The 26416-nt window shown below is 43.6% G+C and overlaps 1 protein-coding gene across 20 annotated transcripts in view; it reads right to left on the bottom strand.

Annotated features, from left to right (window-relative positions):
* Window positions 1-568: 568 nt before the first annotated feature.
* The window catches only part of mef2d (myocyte enhancer factor 2d), a 51876-nt gene continuing 26028 nt past the window's right edge, over window positions 569-26416 (bottom strand). For 9 of the 20 annotated variants that reach the window (XM_049024892.1, XM_049024889.1, XM_049024888.1 and 6 more), the window contains 10 exons: window positions 23958-24095; window positions 19044-19254; window positions 17664-17720; window positions 15479-15657; window positions 14463-14483; window positions 11319-11445; window positions 10487-10691; window positions 9486-9554; window positions 6503-6553; window positions 569-5513 (listed from right to left, as the gene is read on the bottom strand). In XM_049024892.1, coding sequence (XP_048880849.1) covers window positions 5153-5513; window positions 6503-6553; window positions 9486-9554; window positions 10487-10691; window positions 11319-11445; window positions 14463-14483; window positions 15479-15657; window positions 17664-17720; window positions 19044-19254; window positions 23958-24095 — 1419 coding nt within the window. In that variant the 3' untranslated portion in view covers window positions 569-5152. Of the gene's footprint in view, window positions 5514-6267; window positions 6554-9481; window positions 9555-10486; window positions 10692-11318; window positions 11446-14462; window positions 14484-15478; window positions 15658-17663; window positions 17721-19043; window positions 19255-23729; window positions 23868-23957; window positions 24096-26416 lie in introns of those variants that run through there. The other 11 variants (XM_049024887.1, XM_049024900.1, XM_049024907.1 and 8 more) reach the window with 11 other exon arrangements.

Raw genomic sequence — 26416 nt, 5'->3', positions numbered from 1 at the left:
CCTTTCAAACCTAAGTACAAAGAACTCGTGACTTCAGAGACCAGTGCTTCACATGAGCTGTGAAACAGGTAAGGAAAGTTAAACTGAAACACAATTCTGTTGGCAGATTCCACAACACGGCAGGCATGCAACATTGACGTGGAAAGCAAGCAGACTCCCACCTGGTGGATATAATGGTGCATTACAGACTCCGTGAGGCACTCTAACGACGCTGCTATAAAACATAACATAAAGATCGTTGTTCAAGAACAAGTTAACTTGCCAGTTTTTAAAAAAACTTTTCAGCGGAACCAGTAATGTATGTTACTTAAATTTTATGATAGCAGCCATCCTTCAAATGGATAAGGGGCATTCATTGAAATTGAATAAAACCAAACAACCTCTCCTTTTAGGTCAACTTGTCTATTTAATATATAAAATACGGTAAAACATACGCAAAAAGGGAAAGGAGTCAAGGGACAAATGGATACTTTGGTACAATAACAAACACTTTGTAAAAGCAGTATAGAATTTTAATAACATATCAGTGCATACTTTGTTTATGAAAATATACACAAATTGTATATCATTCTCCAAAAACAAAACTTTTTATTTTTTATTATATATATATATATTTTTTTACAAAACTCAAAGCAGACTAGCCAAACACAATATATTAGCTATAATTTTCTTATTTTAAACCTTTTTCTTCCGTTACATCTTGTGATTTATAATCCCATTGATAATATTTTTCTTTTATATATTTATATGGATTACTGATCCATATTTTGCTTAATACCATGCATTTACATTACTGATATCTTTGTGTCTGATCAGAAATAAATTAAATGTGCACTTGCCACTTCATGTATTAACCAGTTTTTTAAACATTAGACTAAAAATTGCAGCATCGACTGGTAGTTTTATTCACCTTGCGTTTTGTCATTACTCCATTATTTATACGCACTAATATTACTACAATTTATTCATAAACCGTGCAATATTAGTTAACACCCCTTTGAAGAAAAAAGGAACAAACAGAAAACAAAAATATACTTTATATAATATTTATATAACAAAAACAAAAAAAAAAAATCCAAACAAAAGAATTCTACCCCACACAAAACGGCAGAAAACGATTGGCTTTCATTATTATTATTACCATTATCATTATTAGTAATAACAATAACTATAATATTAATAAAAAAAAGACAACAGAACTGTCACCAGCACAAATTAACACTACAAAATGAGTGATAGTCTAAAACAACATTATACATGTGAAATAAGGGGCACAGGTCACCTCTTTAAGATTGTCATTCCTTTTGATTACAATGACTCCGCTCAATGTCAGAACAACAGCTGTTAAGTTTCAGTGTTTAAAGCCAAAGTACCTAAAAGCAGACAAGGCCGAGACCCATGTCCTCTCTGGCCGGCATGTACCCTGGCCTTCGCTTCCTTTGCTATACGGCCAGTTGCGGATCAGCTGTAGGTAAGTGTCTCATAGCCTTTGGAGACTGTGTCTTTGTCCATAGACAGCACTCGCTGGTGTGCCCCATCGGTGATGTATAAGGTTTCCCTTTAAAACTACCATGCCAGTCTATACAGTCAGTGCCTCTTACAGTCAGGCTTTTCCTCTGAGGTCTGCAAGCGCGTTCAGCAATGTCCTATAAAGAGCAGGAAAGGGACAGCACTGAAGGACGTCGACAGGAAGGGCACGGCATGTGACTTTGGTTGCGAGGACTGCGGTGGAGTGACGCAAAGTGAACCTGTATTGCTGGCTGATTAATGGAGAATGGTTCTCTCACTAGTGAGAAAGTCCCCTGATTCATCGCAGAGATACCATGACAGTGACCTTAACTTATAGATAGATGTTACAGTCCAGAAATTAACCTCGCCGATATTTTCGTCAAGTACTTATGAATGGGCTTGCCGGGGTGGGTGGGAGATGTTCCATCAAGAACTTCTCGTCCGCCAAAGTGACCCACAACTGAAAGAGTTCGTACTTTGATACTTTATGGGTCAGATGCGGCCTTTGACGGTACACAGAAGATCCACATCACCAAGCTGGTTTGTTTTCTAAAACCTGCAGCTGCCAAACGATGGTGCACAAAGGAAAAAAAAAAATATGTTTCCAGCTTGAATAAATTCGAAAAAACACACAAAAAAAAAAAACAAAAAAAACAGCAGGAGCATGAAACAGAACTGAGCTCTTAAGTGACTTCCGGACAAATTCAATAAGGAAATACAGCTGTATCAATATTGGTGTAACTGATACCAGTAGCAGTGCTATTGTTCTCCTGTGCATGGACATCATGGAAGAGGCATAACGTTGTGGACATGCCACTGCTGAAAACATTTCTTAGACACTTCAGAAACTTGCTACTTGTTTGTGCTCTGACCATTTCCTCCAAATCATCTCCGCCTGGATGCAGTAATACTCAAAATATTTAGGGGGGGGGGGGGGGGGCTAGGACACTCATCTGCCCCTAGAAGTTTAACCCAAAGAAGTTTCCCTCCCTACCAAGAACCACAATAAAACATACGTCTTAATTTCCCAGCCTTCATAAGAAATAGTGAATCCCTTTTCACTAACAATAGACACACTATAAAATACTCAATATACTGTACGTGACAGATAAAAATATTAGACGATTCTGGAGTATTGCAGAATTTTAATACACGTCGTAAAGATAACGAGTAAATAGCTTTTATTTTACAGGAGTCACTTGTTTTTTTTTTGTGTTTTTGTTTTTACATATTCTCTGCTACTCTATTTCAGAAGTGCAAAGATGGGCTTTGGAAAGCGCCTCTGTCCTAGAGCCAGACAGACGGCTTCGGGAGGGAGAGGAGAGGAGAGGAGAGGAGAGGGTTTCCGGTAAACAAAACGGAGGCTGAGCAGAGGGCTATCGGTGGTAAGAATCACCCTTCGACCAGACGACAGCTAGATTTTGCACAAGGCCGCTGTGAAGATCAGGTGGCCAGGTGGGGAAAACGGAGAGTAAAAGGGGAACAGGCGATGCCAGAGAGACAAGGCTGAGCGAGGGGAAAACCCCCTCGCCTTAGGAACAGTACAAGACGGCTTCACTGTCCCCCAAGAGCCAGAAGGGGACAAGCTAATGCCAAAACCGTGGCTTCCACAAAGGACAGGGGTGGGAGTTTAAAGTGCGCTTTATGAAAGTAAATATTAAAAGCCATTCAAACAGTCATCTCCTCCATCACCTCCTTCACTGGCCCTCCAGCATTTCTGCTTGGAGCTTACTATTCAGATTTTTATATATCCCCCATCCATCCATCATCGAAAGGTGTATGTATATAATATACACAAACACATGCCATACTGTCACCCGACTCCTAGACATCTGATGAACTAAAGATCAAAGAGACCACCAAAGACCGCCTCAATATATATGTCACTGCTCACCTTCGATATCACCTGCTTTAATATGACAGCCGTCAGCTGTAAAACACTGAAAGCAGAGTTTCTTCATTTGTTTCTCATTCACAGAAACACCCTTCAGCCCCCTTAAATTCAAGCTAGGCTGTTTCTTTTTTTACCAAAAAAAAAAAAAAAACTTTATTAAATAGCGTGATATTCAATCAATTAAGCAGCCATCAAAAAGAGCAAAAATTATATATGAACTGCGATCAGAAAGCAGAGAACAGCAATAGTTAGAGGAAGTCCAGCTGGATGGTTCTCCCTTTGATATAATGAAGAGATTTAATGGGTTATAAAAGGTTAATAGGGCAGACTGGTGGCTTCAATCCTAGGGATCTGTGCCAGCAATCAGAAGGTTGCTGGTTCAAATACTGTGAATGCCAGGAGTGATCCTACTCTGCTGGGCCCTTAATCTGCAATTGCTTCATCCTGGGTACATGCAACAAGGTCTGGGGGTTGGTGACAGGATTGGCATTCCTGCCACTGAGAGGGGAAATAAACGTCACACTGTTCCATTACATCCGAACTAGTGTGGTGCTGAGGTGTCACCTGCCGCACGGCTGCACTCGGGTTCTCCTCCCTGAGGCGAGTTGCCGTGTGGTGGGTGTGGCAACGCGCTCTATCAGTGTGCTCTCCTTACCTCCTCCAATGTAAGGCTGGATATCGTCACTTAAAGAGAACAGAAGGCCGCAGTTCTCTCAAAGAAAAACAGACAAGCAGATCTTTTGAGGCAGAGAAGGGAATAACATGTCTGTGTGTGGGGGAGGGTGGGTGAATTAAACCAAATAGGTGTATCTGCCCATCGCTGAACCTATTCTATCTCTGCATCCCGCCAGGCGGCTACCCTTGTGTTACACAACAAAAGAAGCAACTCAGTCACACTCTTGCTTCCAAAAAAGCTTGGTTTACCTTCACCGTCTACAGAGAATCTTCACAACTCTTCATTTCGAATAGTTATTCTGATCCTGTAGCCTGCATAGCGGAGCGACCACCTAATTAAAGTATTTGTCGGGCTTCAGAATAGAGAATTGTACGCAAAAAGGCTGCAAGTCAGAAAAATAATTTTGAAGCTGACAGCTTTAGCGGTTCTATGCTTTTTGGGGATGTGGGTGTCGCCAAGCTGGTATGCATGCGATGGCCGATGCGGGGAGGACGACAGGGTTCGTGAGGCCTGTTTGCGAGAAGCAAAACACAACCTGTGCTGCAAAGGGGGGGAAAAAAAAAACAGTAGAAATCCAAGCCGTGATCAGGCCAGTGCTTAGAATGACTCGCGTGTCCTACGGCTACAGAGCAGTGCAGTTCAACAAAGAAAAACCTCAACGAAAAATTAACTGTGGAATCCAGAGGAATCATAGACCATACTAGACAGAACTGAAAACAAAGGTAGGAAAAAGCCCCCTGTCCTTCTCTCACACATATCATCTCTTTCTGTTGACCCAGAACTCCCATCTCCCCCCACCCCTTTCTGCACTGAAGGATAAATATTTTAAAATTAACAATTAAAGTTTCATATTTTGCTGCCCAGGTCCTTAATAAATCCAGACCACTCCAAGCAGAAGGGCAATCTCTGGTTTGTTTGACTCAGTCAATGTGAGCTGTGTGCACTAGCATGTGTGTGTGCGTGTATGTGTTGGTAGTGGCAGGAGGCCGTGATGGTTGGTGGCAGTAGCATCAGTGTGGATGGATGGCTGGATGGGGGGGTGGGCATCATGTACACCTCTTAAATTTTCCTTTTTATGTGACCCAGGCATCTAGTCTCATCCGCTTGACGTTGGAGCCCTCCTGCTCCGCCTCAGTTGAAGGCCGCAGAGGCGCCATCGTGGAGCTGAAGTCAGGAGGCCGTGCCTGGGCCCCGTCATCGCGGTCACTGCCCTCGTAGGAGCTGCCGTTGCTGCTGAGGCTATCAACGGGCGATCGGCCGGTGGTCTCCAGGCGCAGGGCCCCGGGGTACTGGGCGACGGTCGTCAGGACGCCGCCGGATGCGGAGCAGGGGGTGCTGCGGTCCCGGTTTGGCGAGATGGGCTCAGACTTGATGCTCACGTTGGGGTTGGTGTTGACCGTCAGTGTGGTGCCCTGAGGTAAGTGACCCACGGGCCTGAAGGTCAGAGGAGGAGACAAAGCAGAACGTGAGCTGCTGCCTAAGACCCGTCTACAGATGGAGGAGGCGTGACGCAAGCCGGGAACAGAAACAACGGTTTAACGATCCTAACACACACAACACAGTACATAGAAGATGGCAAATGGTCATGTAGCGCTCTCAGGCCCCTTAGCATCTACAATTCCAAGATATCTTTAAAGCACCCAAATATCAAATAGTCTGCCTACTTTACAATAAAATGCTATGGACACCTGCCAGCCAAGCACCCAGTCCGCCACTCATTAGAAACACAAAGGTCAAGCATATCACATGGTTTAATTCTCTATATGACCATACTGTAATTTGGCTTTAATTCCTCACTAACTTTAGCAGGACACTTTTGTCTCAAGTGTGTACAATGCAGTGAAAAACCAAGCAGAATGGAGTTTGTCTAGATGATATACTCAAGTTCCCCAAAGAAAAATTAGTAATCCTGGTGAAACGTATCAGGGGGAAGCAGGACGACTTGTTTAGACTTCGCAGAAGCAAAAGGCGAAGCACTGGAATGATGACGACAGATCAAAGCACATCATCTGCAAGCCATGCCCTCTATCTACATTAGGAGCGACGATGAATTAATATCTCACCGCTAACCCACTCCAGCATTATTGTTTCAAATTAGGCAAAAAACAAAGACACCAACAAGCAAGAGACAATGAGTAACTTCATGTGTCCAACACCACTTTCCCCACAAGCTCAGAAGCAGACATACTGGCACGTTCACGCGTGAAAAACTGGTATCGTTTCTTGTGCTCCTGCAAACGTGACTGCGCATCGCAGCCTTCTTTCTGCAGGTGCACTGCACTGACATGGAGGCTGGGGCTGTCGTCCCTGAGAACAGCGCGATGGGAAAGACAAGGACAGTGATGGCGGCCCGGCCAGCTGCAGGAGCCAAGGACGAGCTGATGCAGAAGCGTATGAATATCCACGGAAGAATTGTACAATACCAGTTGAACCCTTCTTCCCTGCCCAAGAGCAAGTTTGACTGCGATGTCATGCTGTAGAAGGGAAAAACAAGTGGTTTCAAGACCCAACAGTAGAGGGCGACAAACATCCCAAAGATAATGCAGATAGGAATACACGAGTGGAGGATTCACACTGAATTTTCACAATTTTCTGCGTTTCTGCATGATGAACAGGGGGGTCAATAAAAACTCTGACATCCTATATTTTCCTGAAATCTTGGCAAACTGAAAACTTAGATCAATGTACAGAAATAAGGAACTAGGCCCAATAGCTATGATAATGGGTATTGGGGGGTTTCATGATGCAGTTTAGATGTGCATAAGTACTTTTCACCCAAATAAAGGGGAACCCCCCATCCACCTTATTTTAAACTTTTTTTCTACATCATTTCACAGAAATGCAACTTAAGTGCTTTTCACAAGTGACTCAACAGTTTATAAAGGGTTCTGAGTTGTCCAAAAAAGTCACATGCTTTCACAGCTGAAAGTGTAACATATGATGCACACATTGAGACTAAATTGTGTGTAAATGCTGCCCCCTAAGGTCAATATTACAACAAGCAAGCACAAAGCAAGGAAAAGCAACACATGCATTCAACTCCACATCATTTACTCTGTTATGCCGCAAACAGCTTAGCCACAATGCACATTCTCAAAAACAAATGCATGATTTCAGTCCATTAACCAAAATCTTTCTCCTCTGTATGTGTAAACAGCAGCAACGGGGAAGAATCACAATTCCTGTCATAGCCCGATATATAAATGCATGCTACGGGAGGCGAGAGCAACCTGTTTTGTCCCAGGCCAATATTTAAGCGAGAGCATGTGGTTAGTTAAATGCAGCTTGTCGCCAACACTTGCTGTTAAGAAAACTGAGCACTAAGAACCAAAATCTAAGGTAGGTATGTCTGAAAGAGAACTAGGGTACAAACTAGGACTGAAAACTGTATTTTATACGGGAAGTGACGCAATCTAATGTTTAGAGACTACCATGTTTCTGGTAACGATACACTGTTCAGAAATGAAGCCATAATAATCACCGATTACTCTCAGGTACCTCTTCTGGCCAAGGGGCCTATTTATTTTGGAGAGTCCTGCACTGATGTCACCAATGCAGTGTAAAGGCTTTTAGGATGCATTAAGTGAATGGGTCAGGCCCTCCAGAAGAGATGAGGAAGCATCTCGCACAGACGCACAAAAGCAGCAGATGTCTTCAGAGCACAGCCAGTGTGACGACACTCGAGGCACCAGCAGAGATCCGGAGGCTGCAAAGGCCGTCATTGGCTGACTCCCAAGCGCAGCGTGAAATCTCGCAGCACTCCTGCCGCTCTTCGCGAGCCCCGGGTGCGAGGGAGCCACGCTAAACTGACGATCCTGCCACATGACAGGACTCCCATAGTTTGACAAACCGAGTGATGGTCGTAAAGTCAGCATAGGCGGGAAAAAAAAGTATATTAATCAGGACTTCCCACTGGAAGGTCACTTTCCTGGCGATCCCACACAAACCATCAGATCCCACTAGTTCTGACATGAGTAGTAGGTTATTCTGAAATGACACTTACCTTAAGAAAAAAACACTTGGCATGGGCCAGACATTATATCATGGTATTTCAATTATATTTTCAAATGCCATTCTAGTATTTTCAAATCTCGGCAATAAAAGTCACTTAGTGGTAGGTAAAGGCAATAACGCTTGCTGGTCATCCACCCACCGTTTGCCGAATTTTGTTGCCAAGATTGCGAAATACCATGGTGTACGCAAAACGATGCGGAATACCCAAAATGCTGAGATATACCATATCACCTCAACCCTACCCAAGCCCACAAAAACCACTAGCCCAAAGGTTTATAGCACCTTAACTACCAGAGACCTCCAGGACAATGGTGATGTGTCCTTTGGTGGTGAATGCGAGCACACAAACGCAATGATTAAAAAAAACAATAAATAAATAAGCTATGGGAGTGGCAATATAGTATATTACCATTTAAATGAAAGCCAAGGTCACTGTAGAACTACTAGAACAGCTCAGTGTTTGGGCGGGGCTTTAAAGAAAAAAAAATTGCTATGCATAGCAAACCGCTGATGTTGACGGTACATGTGAAGCATCTGTATGCCACAGAAGTAATATACTACAAACGTAAGCTTAGGCAAACAAAAGCGAGGTGAAATTAAAAAAGAGGTACAGAGGAAATGACTTTCCCTTAGGAAGACATAACATAACCGAAAACGGGTGCTTTCTTTATGTATTAAACAGACTCATCAGCTCAGTAAATATGCTATTGGGAAATAAAGTTTTTTTTCCAGCTTAATGTCCCTAATTATAGCGGCCAATTTCAGCAAGTCTGGCCATTTCAGCAAAAGGCAGTCAGAAGAGTGTATATTTAAGATTACTCTGCTGAAATGGAAGTGGGGTTCAATGTTTACATAAAATAAATAAATCAAGCAGCATTTCACCTCAGTTATCTTTAACTATTTCAGACAGTGAAGCCTTCTTGTTTCTTACAGAAAGGCACGATGCAACCGTTTCATGATCATAAGGATGTAGATGAGGAACATTTAATTACTGTGATACAATATTTGCAGTGAATTAGTACAGAGGACTTCACAAACATTCTTAGGATTTGGGAGGTGAAAGGGAGCAAAAACATGGACAGTCTGGGGGTCCCCGAGGACCGGATTAAGAAACAGTATCCTACAGCAAATTAAATGCGACTGCACAACGTAGGAACACAAAGGCAGCGGGGGCACGCTGGCCCTGGGGAAAACTGCTCCCTATGATACATATACAATTGTAATGGCGGTCTCAGGCATATCGCAGGTTATATTTTAGTACCCTCCCTAATCCCCCCCCCCATTTAATCCAGTGCTGCAGGCAGTCCCGACCCCACAGTTCGGTCCACTTCACCGCACAGACGTTAAATGGCAGACATGAGCATGATATCACACGGTGCAACACTAATTCACCTTAGGTTTGCAGCAAGACTGGAGATGCAGCTAGACATCTCAACGCTCTGTTTATCCACGCCCCACATGCTGCGGACAGAAGAGAACACACGCAGTTACGGGCGCATCCCGGGCACACGCTGCAATCAAGAGTGACCTCCACTTTCTGCGCCGAGGAGCCCCATTTAGGATGGGCCCCAGCACCCATCATACACCCCCCCCTCCCGCCCCCCCGGCCTTAGCGGGGGGGCCCCACGCTTCAACCTGCCACTTCAATCTGGGCATTGCTATGGTCCCCTGCAGCAAGTAGCTGCAAGTACAGATGGTGCAGGACTACCTGTGTGTCTCCTCCATGGCTAAGAGTTATGTAAGCATCTCAAACAGGCCTTGGGATTATTCTTTATTATTATTATTATTATTATTATTATGTCCCTTGCTTCAGTGACACATACATCCCGCACTTCTAAGTATGTCAGCACTGTTCTGGCATTTTAACCATTACTGCCAGCATCTGACTATTGTATAATAAGTATAGCTATCAAAGGTCCCACTTTTCCCCCCCAATCAGACGAGATTCAGTCTGAAAACTGTACCAAAGAAATACTTGGGAAAAAAAGTGTGAGAATTTTCTCAGAGAGTTCATTAGTCCACAGAACAGTGTGCGCCAGACCGCGCGCGCGGCAAAACAGAAAACAAAACACGCAATCTATTCGTCTTTAAGCGAAGTTCCCAATTTACATTTGAAGGACGTGTAATATTGAAATCCCGAGAAGAGTTCATTTGTTTTCTGTTTTGGGGTCAGTTTTAGCTGAGCCTTGATAAGCTGGAGCGTGCAGACAGTCGACTAATTCAAGAGACATGGATCTACAGGCTTTTCATTCTGGATGTAATGATGTGGCCTTTACTTGCATAGCTATGATAATAGAGAGGATGGATGCAGTTGAATGAGGTGCTGCTACGTGCCTTAGATGTTTGCCATCAAATGGACTGTGCCATGCAACGACTGTGGACAGTAAACTCACACTAAGTTACTGAGTGAAGCCAGGTTCAGGTGTTGTTGCTGTTGTTGTTGTTGCTGCTGCTGTGGCTGCTGAGATACGGATGGTTGCTGCTGCTGCTGCTGTGGCTGCTGCTGCTGTTGCCAAGCGGACATGTTGCCTAGCGACAGGCCACCCGGTGATGTGAAAGCCTGGAGTGCTGTGAGATCAGCACTTGTCAACTGGTAATCTGAGATAAAAGAAAAAGATGCAATAAATGCATATTAATTCAAATTGTAAAGATGGGCAAATCGATCCATATTTATCAATGTTTTATGCTAATGTTTCTAATGTATTTACAAAGTAATGAGATATACATGAATATGCAGAATTTCTTCTGTAAAATAAATGGATTCACATTCTCAGAATTAATTATATTGATGCCACTTTGTCCTTGACGACAAAACTAAGAAACAGGAGAGATGTGATAAGACAGCTAACTGACACCAAATGGGGCTGAGCATGATGGCGTCACTAAGATCACGACAAAGTAAACGTCCACAACCACAGCCAGAATAATAAGACCAGTTACCTTCAAAGGTGCCCTGAACGCAGCATGAATGTTGCCTATTGCGGAATAATTTCCCACGGCCATAAGTGTGTGTTTGTGTGCTGTTTACTTTAGATTTGAAAATTACTGTTTCAACTGCATCTTGTGTCAATGGAGATAATGTCTGTATCAGAAAATGAACAGACTGGCCAGATTCACCACGAATCAGCACACATGAGTCATCTGCGTGCGCAGTGTTCGTCAGTGCTGCCGCCCCCCCAGTCTCGCCGGCGGCGTGCGATCCCCGTGGCGATCTCCCCGCTTTACCTGTGTTGTAGGCGGTCGGCATGGCCGAGAAGGGCAGTCCCTGGCTCAAAAGGCTCGGTGTTGCCACGGAGACCACCGGCGTGGTGAGCGGTTGTGTCACCTGAGAGCCGCCTAACCGCTGGGCATTCTGGGAACGAACAAGGGGAACGAACGTGGCTCAGAATGTGAGGGAACGCTGTATGGTTAAGTGGCAGCTCCATGGAGAGGCTCTGCTGTTCAACTCAAACAAGAGAAGCAGCCTTTTGGGAAGAAAAGCAGGCCGGTGATGCTGTCAATCACAGGGACTACAAAAGAGAGTGACACTGGGACACAAAGCAAGTGGGCTCCCTTCTGCAGAATCTCCCAGTGTATGCTTCTGCTCTCCATCTCCTAACTGCTTCTCCTGGCCTCTGCTGGGAGGACCGGGGGAGGGGAGGGGGGGGGGGTATGCCAAGAACCTCACAGGGCACATATTCTCAAGCACGGACCCATTCAATCGTAAACGATGGTCAGCTTAGCCATGCTTATGAGATAGTTATTAAATCTCTAGACTGCAGGAGGAAACGTGAATGACACAAGCAGAACCTGTAAACAAGGCATGCTTTTATTACACCAGCTGAACTAAACTACACACTTTTATGTTTTATGTTCTATCTATATCTATCTATCTACAGTATCTCTCTCTCTCTCTCTTTCTCGGGAGATTGTTTTGTTAGGATTTCTCTGTGATGAGGATGGACAATTTAAAAAAAATCATACTAGAATGACATCAGGTATAAAGTTGAAGCGCTTCTATAAACCGATGTTAAATGAACTATTTTTGCAGGTAAAACACATTGTGCAGTACAATGCGGCAGCTGCCCTTTCTGCAGGGAAAGACGCTGATAGATGCAGGTAAGCCTTAATAAAGATACTCAAGAATATGTGAAAGCCAAACATAAATCTGCTTGTCAGCTGGCCCTGACAGGCATAAAATGGGAGAGAAAGATGACATATTAGAAGGCTGTCAGTCATCTGAAATCTGACTACAGGCTGCATAGGATCTAAAAGAAAACAAAAAAGTAGAGGATCCAGAAACCATATCGTTCGTTTTTTGAGTCTTCTGTTTCAAAACAAACAATTATTATACAGTAGTAATAAGTAACTACATACGGTACTTAACTCAAAATTTTTTATATAATAGGCTTAATGCCAGTCCGTTCGTAGGCTTGAGTTGTCTGTATGTCGGATGTTCTTAACCCGAGGACTGCCTACACAACCTATTTCATTATTAAATGTGGCTGGCAGATTGATCTTCTGGTTTCAAATAAAAAAAAAAAAAATGGTGTAACGTATTCTGGTAATAAGTGTTGCCAAGTGTCACTGCCACCATCAGATATTAGACAAAAGTTTATTGGTCATCGATTAAATTCGTATTTATTAAATGAAAATACAAAATTAATTCAATATACTCCCAATGGTGACATCACACTGCCGGCCATGGGATTAGAACCAGCAACATACTGATTCCTAACCCCACCCGACAAATTATTTTTAAATACTTTTTGGTCAGTGCATAAGCCACATCCCTGCTGAAAATAAACAGACCAGCATGACTTACATCTACCTGGTCCACCAGCAATATTTCATTAACGATGCTGGTCTACTAGCACCAAAACACAACATATGCTGGTATAACCAGTATGCATTACACTGGCCATGCAGGTAACCAGCTATGCTGGTCTACGCTGGTTTTTTTTTCAGCAGGGATGTGTTTATGTTTATATATTTTAATGTCTTATATGTTATATTGTCCGGAATCCCCTGGGTTTAAATATCACAAAAAAACTAAACAATAACACATGATTTACAGTTTTCCCGTTTGGTTTTAAAACGGAAAAAGTAACAGAGACATGACAGAGGTAAGGAGCAGGCGCTGATTGTCGCCACATGACAAGCCATCTTAGGGACGAGAACCTGAACGCAGCCATGTGGTGGGTGATGCCTCAGCACCACACTAATCTAAATGGACATGTGTCCGGTGGCTGGAGTGCCAATCCTGCCACCAACCCCCAAAATTTTGGAGGAGCACCTTGCAGGGCTGGATGTAGATTAACATCATACCCAAGATGAAGCAATTATAGGTTAAGGGCCTTACTCAAGGGCCCGACGGAGTAGGATCACTCGTGTCATACACAGGATTCAAACCAGCAACCTTCCGATTGCTGGGACAGATCCCTAGCCTCAGAGCCACCAATCCACCCCACTACTGCTTCTCCTGTTTCTCCTTTTTCATATTCTGATTTCAAAACAAACACCAAAAAAGGACAGTGTTTTGTTTTCCCCATTTGGTTTTGAAACCGAAAATTCAAATAACGAATGACACACGGATATTCCAATTGCAGACCGTTTCATTTTACGTTCAGTTTAGACATAGCAGTTGCATGCGGTGTCACGAATAGTGATGTACACTTCAACATCTATTCCTACAGATATTAGCAGAACACTGATTATGCCTGGTGAGTGAAGGCCTGACACAGAAATTCAAAAGGCCACACTAGTGCACAAATTCACTGACGGTATATTTGCAGATGCGGCTCCGTTACGTTACTGCACATTCAGACGGGATTCAAACCTGCGTGCTCTGGACGCGAGCCTCGTAAACCAATCGCTGCGTGAGAATCGAAACGCACGCTGCGGTCAGGAGCAGAAGATGGATATCTACACTTCGCCTGACATGGAGACAGGAGTGCCTTCAAAGGCACTTAGGAGCTACAATCTCTTTTCTCAATTTAATGCTAATGCCAGGCTTTCAGCATTACGTTTTCCTCTCCTTAATTAATTGTAAGTAACTGTACCATTTCTTTAGCTGATGGCTCTGCATTCTCATTAGCACAATGTCCAGGCAAACACAGTGTGTTCTGATAATACATATATTTTTTAAATTTTCCCTATTAGAGGGAATTAAAAGAACAGGCCATGGACCAAAGTCTAAGTGACAACTCTTCACAACGCTGGCTGAAATATGATGCAGTCCAGATGCGGTCTCCATCTTGTGCCCCTGAAATGTGTGCGCGCATAGGTGTGTATTTATGTATGCGTGTGTGAATGCACAATGCATTGTGGGTAATCCCACAGGAAGTCAGTGCACACGCTGAAGTCACACACACCGCATGCCCTACTCACCAGCTCTAGATCCTCCTCCGTCTGCATGTGGAGGAACACAGGATACAAAAGGGGAGGGGAGAGTCATACATGCATACCAGAAGAATGTTCAGAATAGCCCACAGCAGTATTCCCCTGATACTTTGCCCAACCTCATCACTTGTCTTACGGCCACTAAAAAAAACAATGATATTCATCACTCTCTTTATCACCATCATCCTCACCTGTCTGCATGATAAAACATTAAACTCACCCAGCTCTGCTGGCACACGCCAAAGCGCAGTGATACTGTGGCATACAGAGGCCAAAACTCATCATTTGACAAAAGCCGATCTCGTTAAAACGCATTTGAAATTCCAATGAGAGCAAAACGCTCCTACCGACCTTTTGGCTTCTCGCTTTGTAAAACGTGCCCCTAACATTTCTCTCTCTCTACAGAACGCTGGTGAAAATTAAAAGTAACACTTTTGTATTCTGAGCACTAAAGCCTCAAATTCCATAATAATCTGATATCTTCACTGGGGAAACCTTCTGGGGAAAAAAAAACCCTTTTTGATGGACCAATGCACAAGATATGAACGCAATGCCAGAATGTACAGGGCTGTCTTAGGCAATCAAAGAAAACGATGTTCATCTTTGTGTAAAACACTGATGTCTGCCAAAGCGTGTTGGCGTAATACCATAATGAGTTAATTAAAAGTGAGCTTGTGGTAAAATTTAAGGAATACCTGGAATGGCTGAGCTGCCCCTGAGGAGAGGTTTGGGAACGGAAGTGGTGTTCATCTAGCCATCCAACAAGATATCAGTGACTTTTAGGAGATCCGAGGGAATTCTTGATAGTTTTTATTGTGTTAATGTTAACTTATGTTATAATGCTAAATAGTTTTTTTCTTAACAAATATAGACTTTGCACCCAGAGCTTTAACCATTTTCTTTGCCTAAGACTTTTGCACGGTATTGTATGATGGTGTCTAACTGTTACTGTGCCTTAGGAACAATATCAAGGTGCAGTATGTGAGACTCGGCCTTGTGCTCACCAGCTGCATCAAGCTCTTGCCACCCTGAGAGGTGATGACCCGGAGGTCCGGCTTGCGGCTGTTCACCATCTGAGGGCTGGGCGGAGGAGGAGACTTGGCCGGAACTACTTTCACCAGACTGTTGCCGTTGGAGACGGAAAGGAGACCTGGGGAGGCCCTGGCGCTGATGTACCCATTTGCTGTGAAGGCAGACACACGAATGGCTCGCTAACATGTTTGTGAGGGAGGGAGCAGAAGGTGTCCATTTAAGTCGCCATATTCATAGGACGAGCTATGCACCTCAATAAAGACAATAACCTTCAAGATTTAACAGTAAAATAAAGACAAAATGCCTTAAAAGGGTTTTTGCTTTAGCATCTCCCTCTCCTAGATAATATATAAAACAGAGTAAATTTCAAGTTAATATTAGAGGAAAAAAAACACTTCAGATATATTGTTAAATAAAAAGTGGTGATTTAGATTTAGAAATGGACTGTGATATCCGTGCTATTCCATACAAGAGCTGCACAATTCCCTGTAGAATATAAAAATTTAGAGCACATTTTGAATTTATATATGAAGGACAAGCAGAATGGAAGAATAGCCTGCAAAAAGGGCGGAAGGGTTGATGCGTTTCATGCGGAATGGCGCGAGGCGCCGCCAAGCACAGTGAGGGCTTACGCTGAGTGACAGGCGCACCTGACTGGCGTCCCTACAAACAGTGACACAGATGGCCAGACGGGGAGACTTTGCCTCACCAGGTGACACTTGAAAAACTGCCAGCATGTCCCATCAACAAAGCAACATAGAATTTTAAACATCAGCAGATAAGCCATGGTTTTATTCGCTCTGAGCTTCCAGACATAAAAGGCCTTTCGGTGATACCTGAGCACTACCCAGTGTGTTACTGGCTAGACGCAAATCCAAGACTGGCAAAACCGTGAGTCAGGAAGGAGTAAAAGGCTCGGCGTGCTTCCCTTCCTGCCCAGGAGGGTGAAACTGTATCTATACCCTCCATCCAGCTGAGCACAAGGAAAAGAGATGAAGAGAGTCTGACTGCAAGCGCCACACCCACCCCTAACCAGTCCTTCCCCACCATGTCCCGTCCCCAGTGGCCTGCAGCTCCGGTTACCCTAGGCTCTGCTGCCGGAATGCCAGGAACTCTAGGTGACGTCAATGCTGACATTCCCCCATCCCAGGCCTTCACACGACAGCTGAGAACGGGGGGGGGGGGGGGGGGGAGGGGTAGGTGGATTGGAGGGGGGTGGGTCGATTGAGTCACCCGGGCCGCCTCACGCACTGGGAACCACAGATCACACACGTCAAAAAGGATATTTTGTGCTGCCGCTGTACACAGACACAGATTTTGAGGTTTCACCCGTCTTAACCAATAAGGTCAAGGCAGAAGCTCCTCAGCAGGGGACTGAGATACCAAACAAGCACAGGCTGAGAAACGGCAGCTTACTGAGGCCGGTCTGCAAACGCACAGCGGAGAGATACCGCAGACGCTATAAATGTACTGTTAAGCAACGGGGAAAATTGTTTCTCTATTAATTGTGTCGCGTCGAAGCTAAACACTAAAATGTGCCACACTTGCAGCTGTCAAAGGCACCTTGGAGAGTGTGTCTGTGTGTGTCTGTGTCTGTGTGTGTGTGTGTGTGTGTGGTGGAGGGGGTAAGAGACAGAGGACTTTTTAGATGGCACAAGCAGTCAGCTGCAGAGATGTGAGGGAACAGCTGACTGTGTGGGAGATGGGGGAGGCAGGCGGTGAAGGTGTTAGTTAAGACCATTCATGTCTGTTACTTCGCTCTCTCCCCATCCAATAGGCTTCCAGGCAGTTCTGTGACCTTCAGCTCTCACCAGAGTGACAATGTCCAGCGACAGAGGGAGATAAGCCATTATCACAACCCGTCCCCTTACTGCACCACTACTGCATACGCCTTTCTAACCATGTCCCATTCTCATACCATCTCCTCACAAATATTCATTAAGTATATCATTCACTTTTTTTTTTCCACAAAAGATTCAAGTTTGCAAAAAGAAATCACCGAATTGCTGCGGGTTTCATGTCATTTAATCTGTAATGTCTCGGTATTTAAACCACATGTCTTGAAAGTCCCAAGCCTCTGTGACCACGGCCAAAAAGAAAAAGTTAAACTTCTTATAAGAGGACCGAAGGCCAAAGTTCTGTTTGTGACGTACTTACCAACTGGACTCGGACATGCTCCATTTGAGCTGTTCAATTCACCTCCTAGAAGTGCCCCTACAGAGGAACAAATTAGCATTGCGCAGCACTGTTAGAGATGCCAGTCCTACTGACAAAGCTGAATTTCAGTAGCTTCAGAACTAAAAAATGTCACACACACATAGACAGGCAGACTGACAGACACACAGAAACACATGGAAACACACAGTGCTCACAGCTTGCTTAATTCAGTAAAACTATAGCAAATTTATTGGTTTCATAAGAAAAAATCACTACTTTACTACTTTGTTTACAAAAAATACATCTCTCATTAGAAAATACCGGAAGTTCTAAAGTAAAACTTTAATTTCAAGCACTAATAAAATTTAAAGCCAAATTGCAGTTATAAAAAGTTCATTGACAAGTATCACTGTGTGCTTTTTAAATTAGTAACACTTTACTACAATAATTTAAAAACACCGATCATTTGTGTTTAGTATCCCTTTGGGAGCCAGTGACGACAATTGGAATTAATAGCAAAGAACAGAACTGAATGAGTCAGTCAAAAAAATTATGGTGTTTAATAAAAAGAAAATGTCTGCGAGATACTGCTAGATATGTTAAACACAGCTTGTCAATAGACTTGTTATGAAACCAGTAAATTTGCAACATTATTAGAGAATTAAGCAAGCATCCCAATAGTTTCTGATATGCACACACAGTGCTGAGATTGATATATATTTATTTTCTCCCAGGAAAGGAGCGCATTTCTGCACTTCAGTTTGGTTTTATTCCCCCTGAAATGTGTGGTCTTTTGAAGTAATATCAATTCCAGAATCAATATTGAAGGGCCCAATATAATTAACCACACATCACTAAATCAGTGCTTATATCATAAATTAAATAAACCAAGAAAAAAAAGACATTGCTGTCCTCTTGTTTTATTTTACGTACATTTCACCATTAACCACTGTAAACCTGTCTTCCAGTTATGCCCCAGTGAGGTATGAGACTAAGGGAGACCAGTCACTAGAGCTCTATTTAAATGGGAGAAACAAACTTTCCACACTAGGACACTCAGTCCCACTGGCCCCTGATGGAGAGCTTTAGGGCAGAAGGCAGTGTGGGGGTTACAGACACAGGTTAAATAAGCCCCCAAAGGGACTACTCCTCTGCCTTTTGGGAAAACACACTTTTCAGCAATAATATTCCCTGTAAAAATTTGAAAAATATGGGGGAAAAAAATGGACAAAACTGTTCTAAAATGTCAATTACTTCCCACACTGCATGCTGCAATCCATAATGACTGAAGGACGACCAGCCAGTGGAGAAATTATGCAGGAATGTGCTCCTTTCTCCTCAAAATGGATGCTTTAATAATTATTACTTCACCTTTCTTACCTGCACTGGCTGGTCTCTGTGGTAACCCTGGAGACACTGTGTTCCTCTGTAGGGCTGGTTGCTGTGGTGATAAGAGGCGGGGGTCCGACAGAGATGATGTCACAAAGGAGGTGGTAACCAGGGCACTGCTGGGGTTGCTGAACTGTAGTGTATTCTGATTGGTCACTGGGACTGTGACAGGCATGGAGAAAGTGGGAGGCTGGACTGTAGACTGAGAAAAACACAGAGAAAACATTTTACAGAGATGCACACAAATGCCAGTTATCCGTCATCTTGCTAGACATCACCATAAAGCCGACGAAACTATAGACTTTCCCATTATTTAACCGGCTAATAAGACCTTAAATGGACAACAGCTAAATGCGATCAAGCAACTTATTAGCCCCAAAATGAATAAATATGTAGCTGGATAGACGGATGCTCCCTAAATCCATCCCATAATTCACCTTATTAAAATAAGACTCTGAAAAACACCCGAACCTTTTCCCATTAAAGTCCCACTGCTGGGTGATCCTACTGGGAATAAGGCGGCTGTACAGTAGCGAAGGTCTTCATGAGTAAGACCCACCATTTCATACTACCTGTCTCAGTACCTCGAAGGCCCATTTTCATGTGATACAAACAACGGTTTAAAAACTTATGTGGTTATACTCATCAATTGAGACTGGATTGCACTGATTACAATTAAGTACTTATGCAGTACACAGAAAATCTGCAATCAAACTAAACATGCATGTCTGAATTGTGGAGATGTGTCAGATCTCCTATCAGGATGTTGGTATGGGGCCATGGACACACGCTACACACTGACACACGCAAGAATGCAGGTCCACACTGCAGAGTCACCTGGTGGTTAGCCAGCCAGCTAAAGGGACTGAGAGGTGAGGGTTGGTCTCATTGCATCCTAACCACTACATACTGCTGCTGCTAAACGGCATCTTTAGAAGGGCAGGCTTTCAGTGGACTTGACCATTTTTGCCTTCTAAGAGCAACCTATTTTCCCCAGATCGTCTGAAAAAACAGGGCCTCTATATTTAGAATGTGGGACAGACATTGCCTGTCCTATCCTGAATGGGACCCAGTTTAAGGAGTTGATTTTTAATTTTGCCCCTTTTCTGTCCTTGCGCCTCTCACACGCTCCAAATCTTTCAGGTGATTTGTTTTGAGGTGATCAGAACCATCCCCAGATGGAAAGAAAGAACGCAAATGGAATGTGACACACAAAATACACAACATGCAAGTACTTTACAAACTGTGTTATAAAAATAAAAAACAGCTGCAACAATCATCTTTTATCACTGTCCTTATACATAAATGATAAATCAATAGGAAATCATAGAAGGAAATAAATGGGCTTTTAAAATCACTCTGAAACATGCAACTAAAAAAGTAATTTTAATGTTAAAGGACAATTTAAATGTAAGTAGCTAGACTAGTTTTGCGTAAAAATAACATTAGTAAGAGAACAAAGAAACAAAGCTCTACTTGTGAATTACAGGGACCATTTACATAATTATAATATCAAAAGGAGCTGGAAAAGATGTAAAGACCGCAAACAGCAAAGTGCAGTGGTGAAAAACAAGAGCAGTAATTCTAAAAACAGAAAAGACCAGTATAATTAGAACAGGTTCATGAAACAGCTCATAATAGCAAAATACATTTTTAAGACGGGACTTTGCACACATAACCACAACAAGTCCTTGGGAAGAGCTTGTAGGCAGAACAAGGCAGATTAATGCAGCACATTTACCAGAAATGATTAGATGACAGCTAAGCATGTGTTCACTCAGTGAAGCTCGGTGACCTTCAAGCCCTCGCAATGGGCAATGGCATTATGTTAACACACGTGTAGAACAGGTGTGTTCGTTTCATAAGTATCATTATTCAGATTCTGCTTCAAAAGTTAAACCAGCCCACATCAAATGCTCAGTGAGCAGTACTGCTCACTTAATTACTTTTCCGTTCCACATAATGCAGACATTGCTGGCAGGTGTTCAACTCTGAATGGGAAAGAAATTGCAAAAATTAAATGGCATTTAATGCTATTTAGATCCTTAGTGTGAAAGACGTACTTTAATGCTGAACTTTTAAGCTTTGTGCAATTTTATTCCTTGTCCACGACTACCGAATTCTTCTCATCTCGCATAAAACCGAAACGTTCAGCTGTACTGTCCAGGATTTGGAGCTGAATCCTACAAACATCACCTTTCTCCTTTGTATTCAGCTTACTGACTGTAAGACTGGAACTCAATGCTACGTCAGGCCATTTCTGGGGACACCTGTGCTTCGCATAACCTAGTAAAGGGCATCTGGGTATTAACATTAGGCAGGGAAGTCGGTGACCCCTCAGTGGCATGCTGGTACCAGCGGCTCAGAGACACAGCGCAAGTAACCACACTGCACGCAGGCCAAGCAAGGGGGGGGTTAGTGTCAGGGTTGAAGGTGGGGGCGGGGTTAAAAATACAGCATACAGCACTTCGTGTCCGAGGGCGCTGACTGTTGGATTCAGCACATTGCATGGCACCTGTCAGCACCAACGTGCTCGGAACGCTTCGCCCTATTCCCTTTGGTATCTAGGCGATGAGGACCATTAGGGTGCTGTGCAACTCGAGGCCTTGATGGACCAGCAGCCCTATTGAAGCGTACTGAAGCAGCTCATTAAAGGTGCCAACTTTGCAACGCGTGTCTACGGAAGACGACCAAGATTAATATACCCCCCCTAGCTACCTTACACTTCACCTTTCTCAAGGCTCTAGGACACAAACGAGCAAGAACACATTGTAATGGAAGGCACCAGGGCATTTTCTTATGTCCTGTACAAGAACGCAAGGAAACAATAGCAAAATTACATGCTTTAGTTATATGTTTTGATAGACTTGCTTGGTACTTTAAGTGATTTTGACTCAATTTTTAACAGGGTTCAATATTGTGCCCTAAATTTTTTATCTACATTGCGGTTAAGGCAAGATAAATCTGGCTTTTCTCCCTTAATATTAAAATTTTAAGATTTGACTTCCACTTACACTGCACTGCAAAAGTTTAGTCAGGCAGCAATAAAAAAATAACCTATTTTCTGACCTGAACTTTACTCTGGTGGATTGCTTCAATGCAAGGGTATCAAAATGAATTAAACTGATGCCCTAGTTTGATTCCATCCTTCTGTCCTAGAATCCTCTTAAAGTTACCCTATCAATGTAAGATGGTGTCAGTCCACTTCGCACCAACTGGCAGGCCAAAAAGAGGCACCCTGCCCCCCTCCTCCCTTTGCAGCACACAAGAGCACATCTGACTCTTGACTGATGACCTTGGGATCGTGATTTACCATTAATCTTGAATTTTTCGCTATGCCGACGTAAATTAAATATGAATCGTGGGTCTGGAAGTCTGTCATGGCTGCAGCTGCCTGTCTGAGGTACAATTAAGGGAGGAACATGTATCAGACACGAAGATGGAGATCAAGCCTGCAGGGAACATATGGGCACGTTCAGCCCTGCAGCTCTGAAACCCTCCTCTTGTTCTCCACACACAAAATCGCCAGTAGGGCTGGTGCTTCCATCAGAGCTGCTCGTGTCTCGCTCTCCGAGGGACCTGTGCTGTATGCTGCAGTTTCCCGTGACCCCTGACAAGTGTGCTGGGCAAAAAGTGGGAGGGGCGTGCGTGGGGGGAGTCGAGGCCACGCTCGTCTGTCTCCAAAGGTGCATGAAATTCCTCCTCCAAATGGAGCACGTTCTGAACAAGCAGCACACACCAAGGATGCTTCTCACCAAACACAGGCTGAATACTGCTTGATTAACGCAGATCGGGAAACTATACAAGTTAAGGTTAGCATAATACCCAGCACATTGAGACCTACGTGTGTGTGTGTGTGTGTGTGTGTGTGTGTGTGTGTGTGTGTGTGTGTATATATAATTTTTTTAAATAAATGACAATTATTATACATTAAAAATACCATACACTTGTGGCAAATGGAAACAATTCACATACCTTTAATAACATTATTATATATTTATTATTATTATTATTGTTATTATTATTATTAATAATAATAATAAACCAATAATAAACTAGTTCATTTAGATTGCACTGATTACAATCTGAAACTACCCTTGTTAAAGTATTTGTCTGCTGTAAACAGCCTGTGCTGGACCAATGAGGCAATCCTCTGGGTGTCACCTGACCCGGGACAGTGTCACGAAACCCCGCTCTGGCAGAGCACGGCCGCGGCAGCAGGCACTGCCACAGATTTCTCCGCCGGCATCTCTGACAGAAGGAGCCGCGCGTGGGCCAGCTAAGCCAACGCCGAGATAAAAATAAAGACCTAGGGGGACAGCCCGGCAGCGTGGGGACGAGGCAGACAGATCACACGTCACACAAAGCATTAAAGGCACAACACAGGCAGAGTGCGCCGTGTGGCTCCTGACACGAGGAGGAGGAGGAGGACGAAGAGAAGGAGCGCGGCAAGAGAGCTTTAAAGGGAAGCGGATCCAGAGCACATTTTGGACTCGCCAGTGCTTCCTTTGAGCGAAACTTTCCCACCAATTTTCTAGGGGCAGCAAGGACCGAATTGTAGCTGTGCCTTTAAATGCTCCCGCACCTCCATCCTTGCCCAAACACACTCGAAGGGGATTCCGACGGGCGGCTCTACGGCTTGCTGTCAGTCTCTAAGGCGGCGACTCCTGTACTCACTGACAGCCTATAGTTCTGCATCATTTTATCAAATTCCTCGTCAATTTTTTTGTATTTCTCTTCTGTGCGGGGGGTGAGGGAGAAGGGCTCCTCGGGGTCTGGACTCTCAGAGTCACGGTGCTCTTTCTTGCTCAGAGCCTTGGTTCAGGGAGGACAAAAAAATAAAAAAAAGAGAAAGAAAGAGAGAGAGGAGACGTTAGAATTGGAGGGGATGAGCTTGGTACTCACGCCGTATCTTTTGAAGAGCATGTCCAGGTCCTCGTTGGTCTTGCGGAACTTGTCGTCGTTCAGGGGGCTTTGGTCAATAGAGTCCTCCCCATCTGGCTCCGGACTGTTGCAGCCATTAAAGCCTTTCTTTCGTAAAGTCTGAATATTTTCGAGAAGGGGAGTAGGGGGAGACAGGTTTACAGAGTGGCACAATTCCTGAATAATCTATCCCTAGTTACCCAACTGTCATAACGACCGTGCTGCTAAGTGACGTACGACATGGAGTTCTCTTTAAGAATACCTCTCAATTAAAAAAAATAAAATAAAATCAAATTGCCTTTGCAATCCAATTAATTTGTCAATGTTTCTTACATTGACTTTGCAGACAGAAATTTCAGTGACCAGAAAAGGAAGAAATTTATAATCATGAACATATGTGGTGAAAAGAGAGCCAACGTTTACAAATAACTTTTGGTCCTTTCTGTGCACTAGTAGTTGATGGATTTTAACAGACATTCATAGCTGGGGCGGATCCAAAACATGGTCTTTATTTCTTTTTTCTGCTGGACTTCATTACTGTGCTTCTACAGAGAGTGTACTGTGCAGATGAGGTGTATTTAAACATATGGCTATGCTTTTAACTTGCCAAGCTTCAATGTGAACGAGAAGTATTCAAGCCTTATAAGGCTACGTCTTATTCAAAACAGAATGAGCTAAATGGAGAGGTTTTCATTTCAAATTTGATTTATTATTAAAGTAACTATTACATCAATAGCCTTCTTACATGCTGTTCTTTGTTCAATCAAATTCAGACATCTAACAGACAAAACAAATCCATTTTGTACGTTTTTTTCAAATGCAAATTTCCAGAGACACACCGGCACAGCATAGCGCGATTCGAATGCCTTAAAGAATAAGTGGAGTTTTAAGCTTTTGTATGAGATTGGCTACTGAATAAATGCGGTCATGGCACTTCGGTTCAGTTAATTGGGCCCATAGGAGCCACCCGGTCTACAAATCGCTATGAAAAGTAGCAAATGCCTGTAACACGGCTAACCAGTGTTGCCTTGGCAAGCCAGCATTACTACCATGTAACAAAGACATTATTTTTGAAGCCTGATGTAAAAATCAAACGACACACAAAATAACGAAAGGAAAACTACTTAACAGTTACCCTGTAGTACATTAGACCTCTCATCCTTCCAGTTGAAAATTAGCAGCTGGATTAAAAATCAGTCAGTAAACTACTATAGATTACCACTTACTTCCAGACATCTTCCCCATCAGATATTGCAATTTTATTTTAATATGGCTAGTTAGTAAAAGTCATTCAGTAGAAAAGTAAACAAGTCAGGCAGTGTGGAAAAGATTTACCTGAAGTTCTATTACAAATCCCGCACTCGGCTGATGAATAACTGCTAATCATCCTTGATGACCATGGCCCTAAATAGAGATGGGCAAACTGGGATGGGTTTGTACTCACAAATCCTACCAAGACCTCTGACGTATACATGATATATTTAATAGGGAAAAACACCATACAGAGTACTGAAAAACACCACTCTTTACACTCTCAGTCTAACCATCCCATTGGGTTGCGTTCAGCCCTGTTTTGAAGGGAGCTGACAGACAGCCTTTGACCATCGTACGTTCTGCTAAAGGCCATTAACCAATAGGTAGAATTTAATCTATCCCAGGAAAGTGTCACTGCACTTCCTATCACTATAAATAGAACACGGCGCATATTACAAAGAATCCCACAGGAAGGACACCAAAGTAATGCCATGCGCTTCCCCATCTTCCGGTTAAAGTTACAGACTTCGGTTAGTCGAAGAAAGTGATCCTGAGACTACCATTGCCGGCCAGCAGCTTGCAGACGCCTACCAGGACAAAGCCATTTTCACACCCATCTCAGGCCATGATTTCCAGCCTCCCTACTGTAGCTCTCAAGGCCCCTGGCTGGCATGTCAAAGGCATGTTTGTAGTGTATTCTGTGTGCTGGGTGCCTGATCATGGGAGCCAGTCGGCCGGCTGGTCTGACTGGTCAGCTCTATCTGTTAACCAATCCCTATGTACCATTCTTCTGAGTGATTCCCTATATCATGGTACCAGCTAGCAGTTTCCCGGCAGAGAGATCTATGCCGTCCTCAAGCTCAAGGCCCTGTTTGTTGTCCATCCATGTTGTTCCCACCGCTCATCACCATCAGGGAGATGCTCTCCCATTCTCCCTGTTGTAAAATATACCTCTATCCCTTTCATTTAATCTGTGGCACAACATGGGATATTTTAGTCCTTGAGTCCCACTGGCCGCATGCAGTGCAAGAGTTCTGAGGCCCCCCCCAGATAGCGTTAATGCTTATGCTCCATGCGGCCCACCAAGCAACAGTGCACTACAAGTATGACACACATAAAATCCCATAGCGCTCTTTGGCTCCTCATAGCCTTAAAGGATGCTTCACCATTTGCACATTGGATTGCTT

This window comes from Brienomyrus brachyistius, chromosome 9 (assembly GCF_023856365.1).
Source record: "Brienomyrus brachyistius isolate T26 chromosome 9, BBRACH_0.4, whole genome shotgun sequence".
Taxonomy (NCBI): Eukaryota; Metazoa; Chordata; class Actinopteri; order Osteoglossiformes; family Mormyridae; genus Brienomyrus; species Brienomyrus brachyistius.
This window is presented reverse-complemented; position numbering and strand designations above follow the sequence as displayed.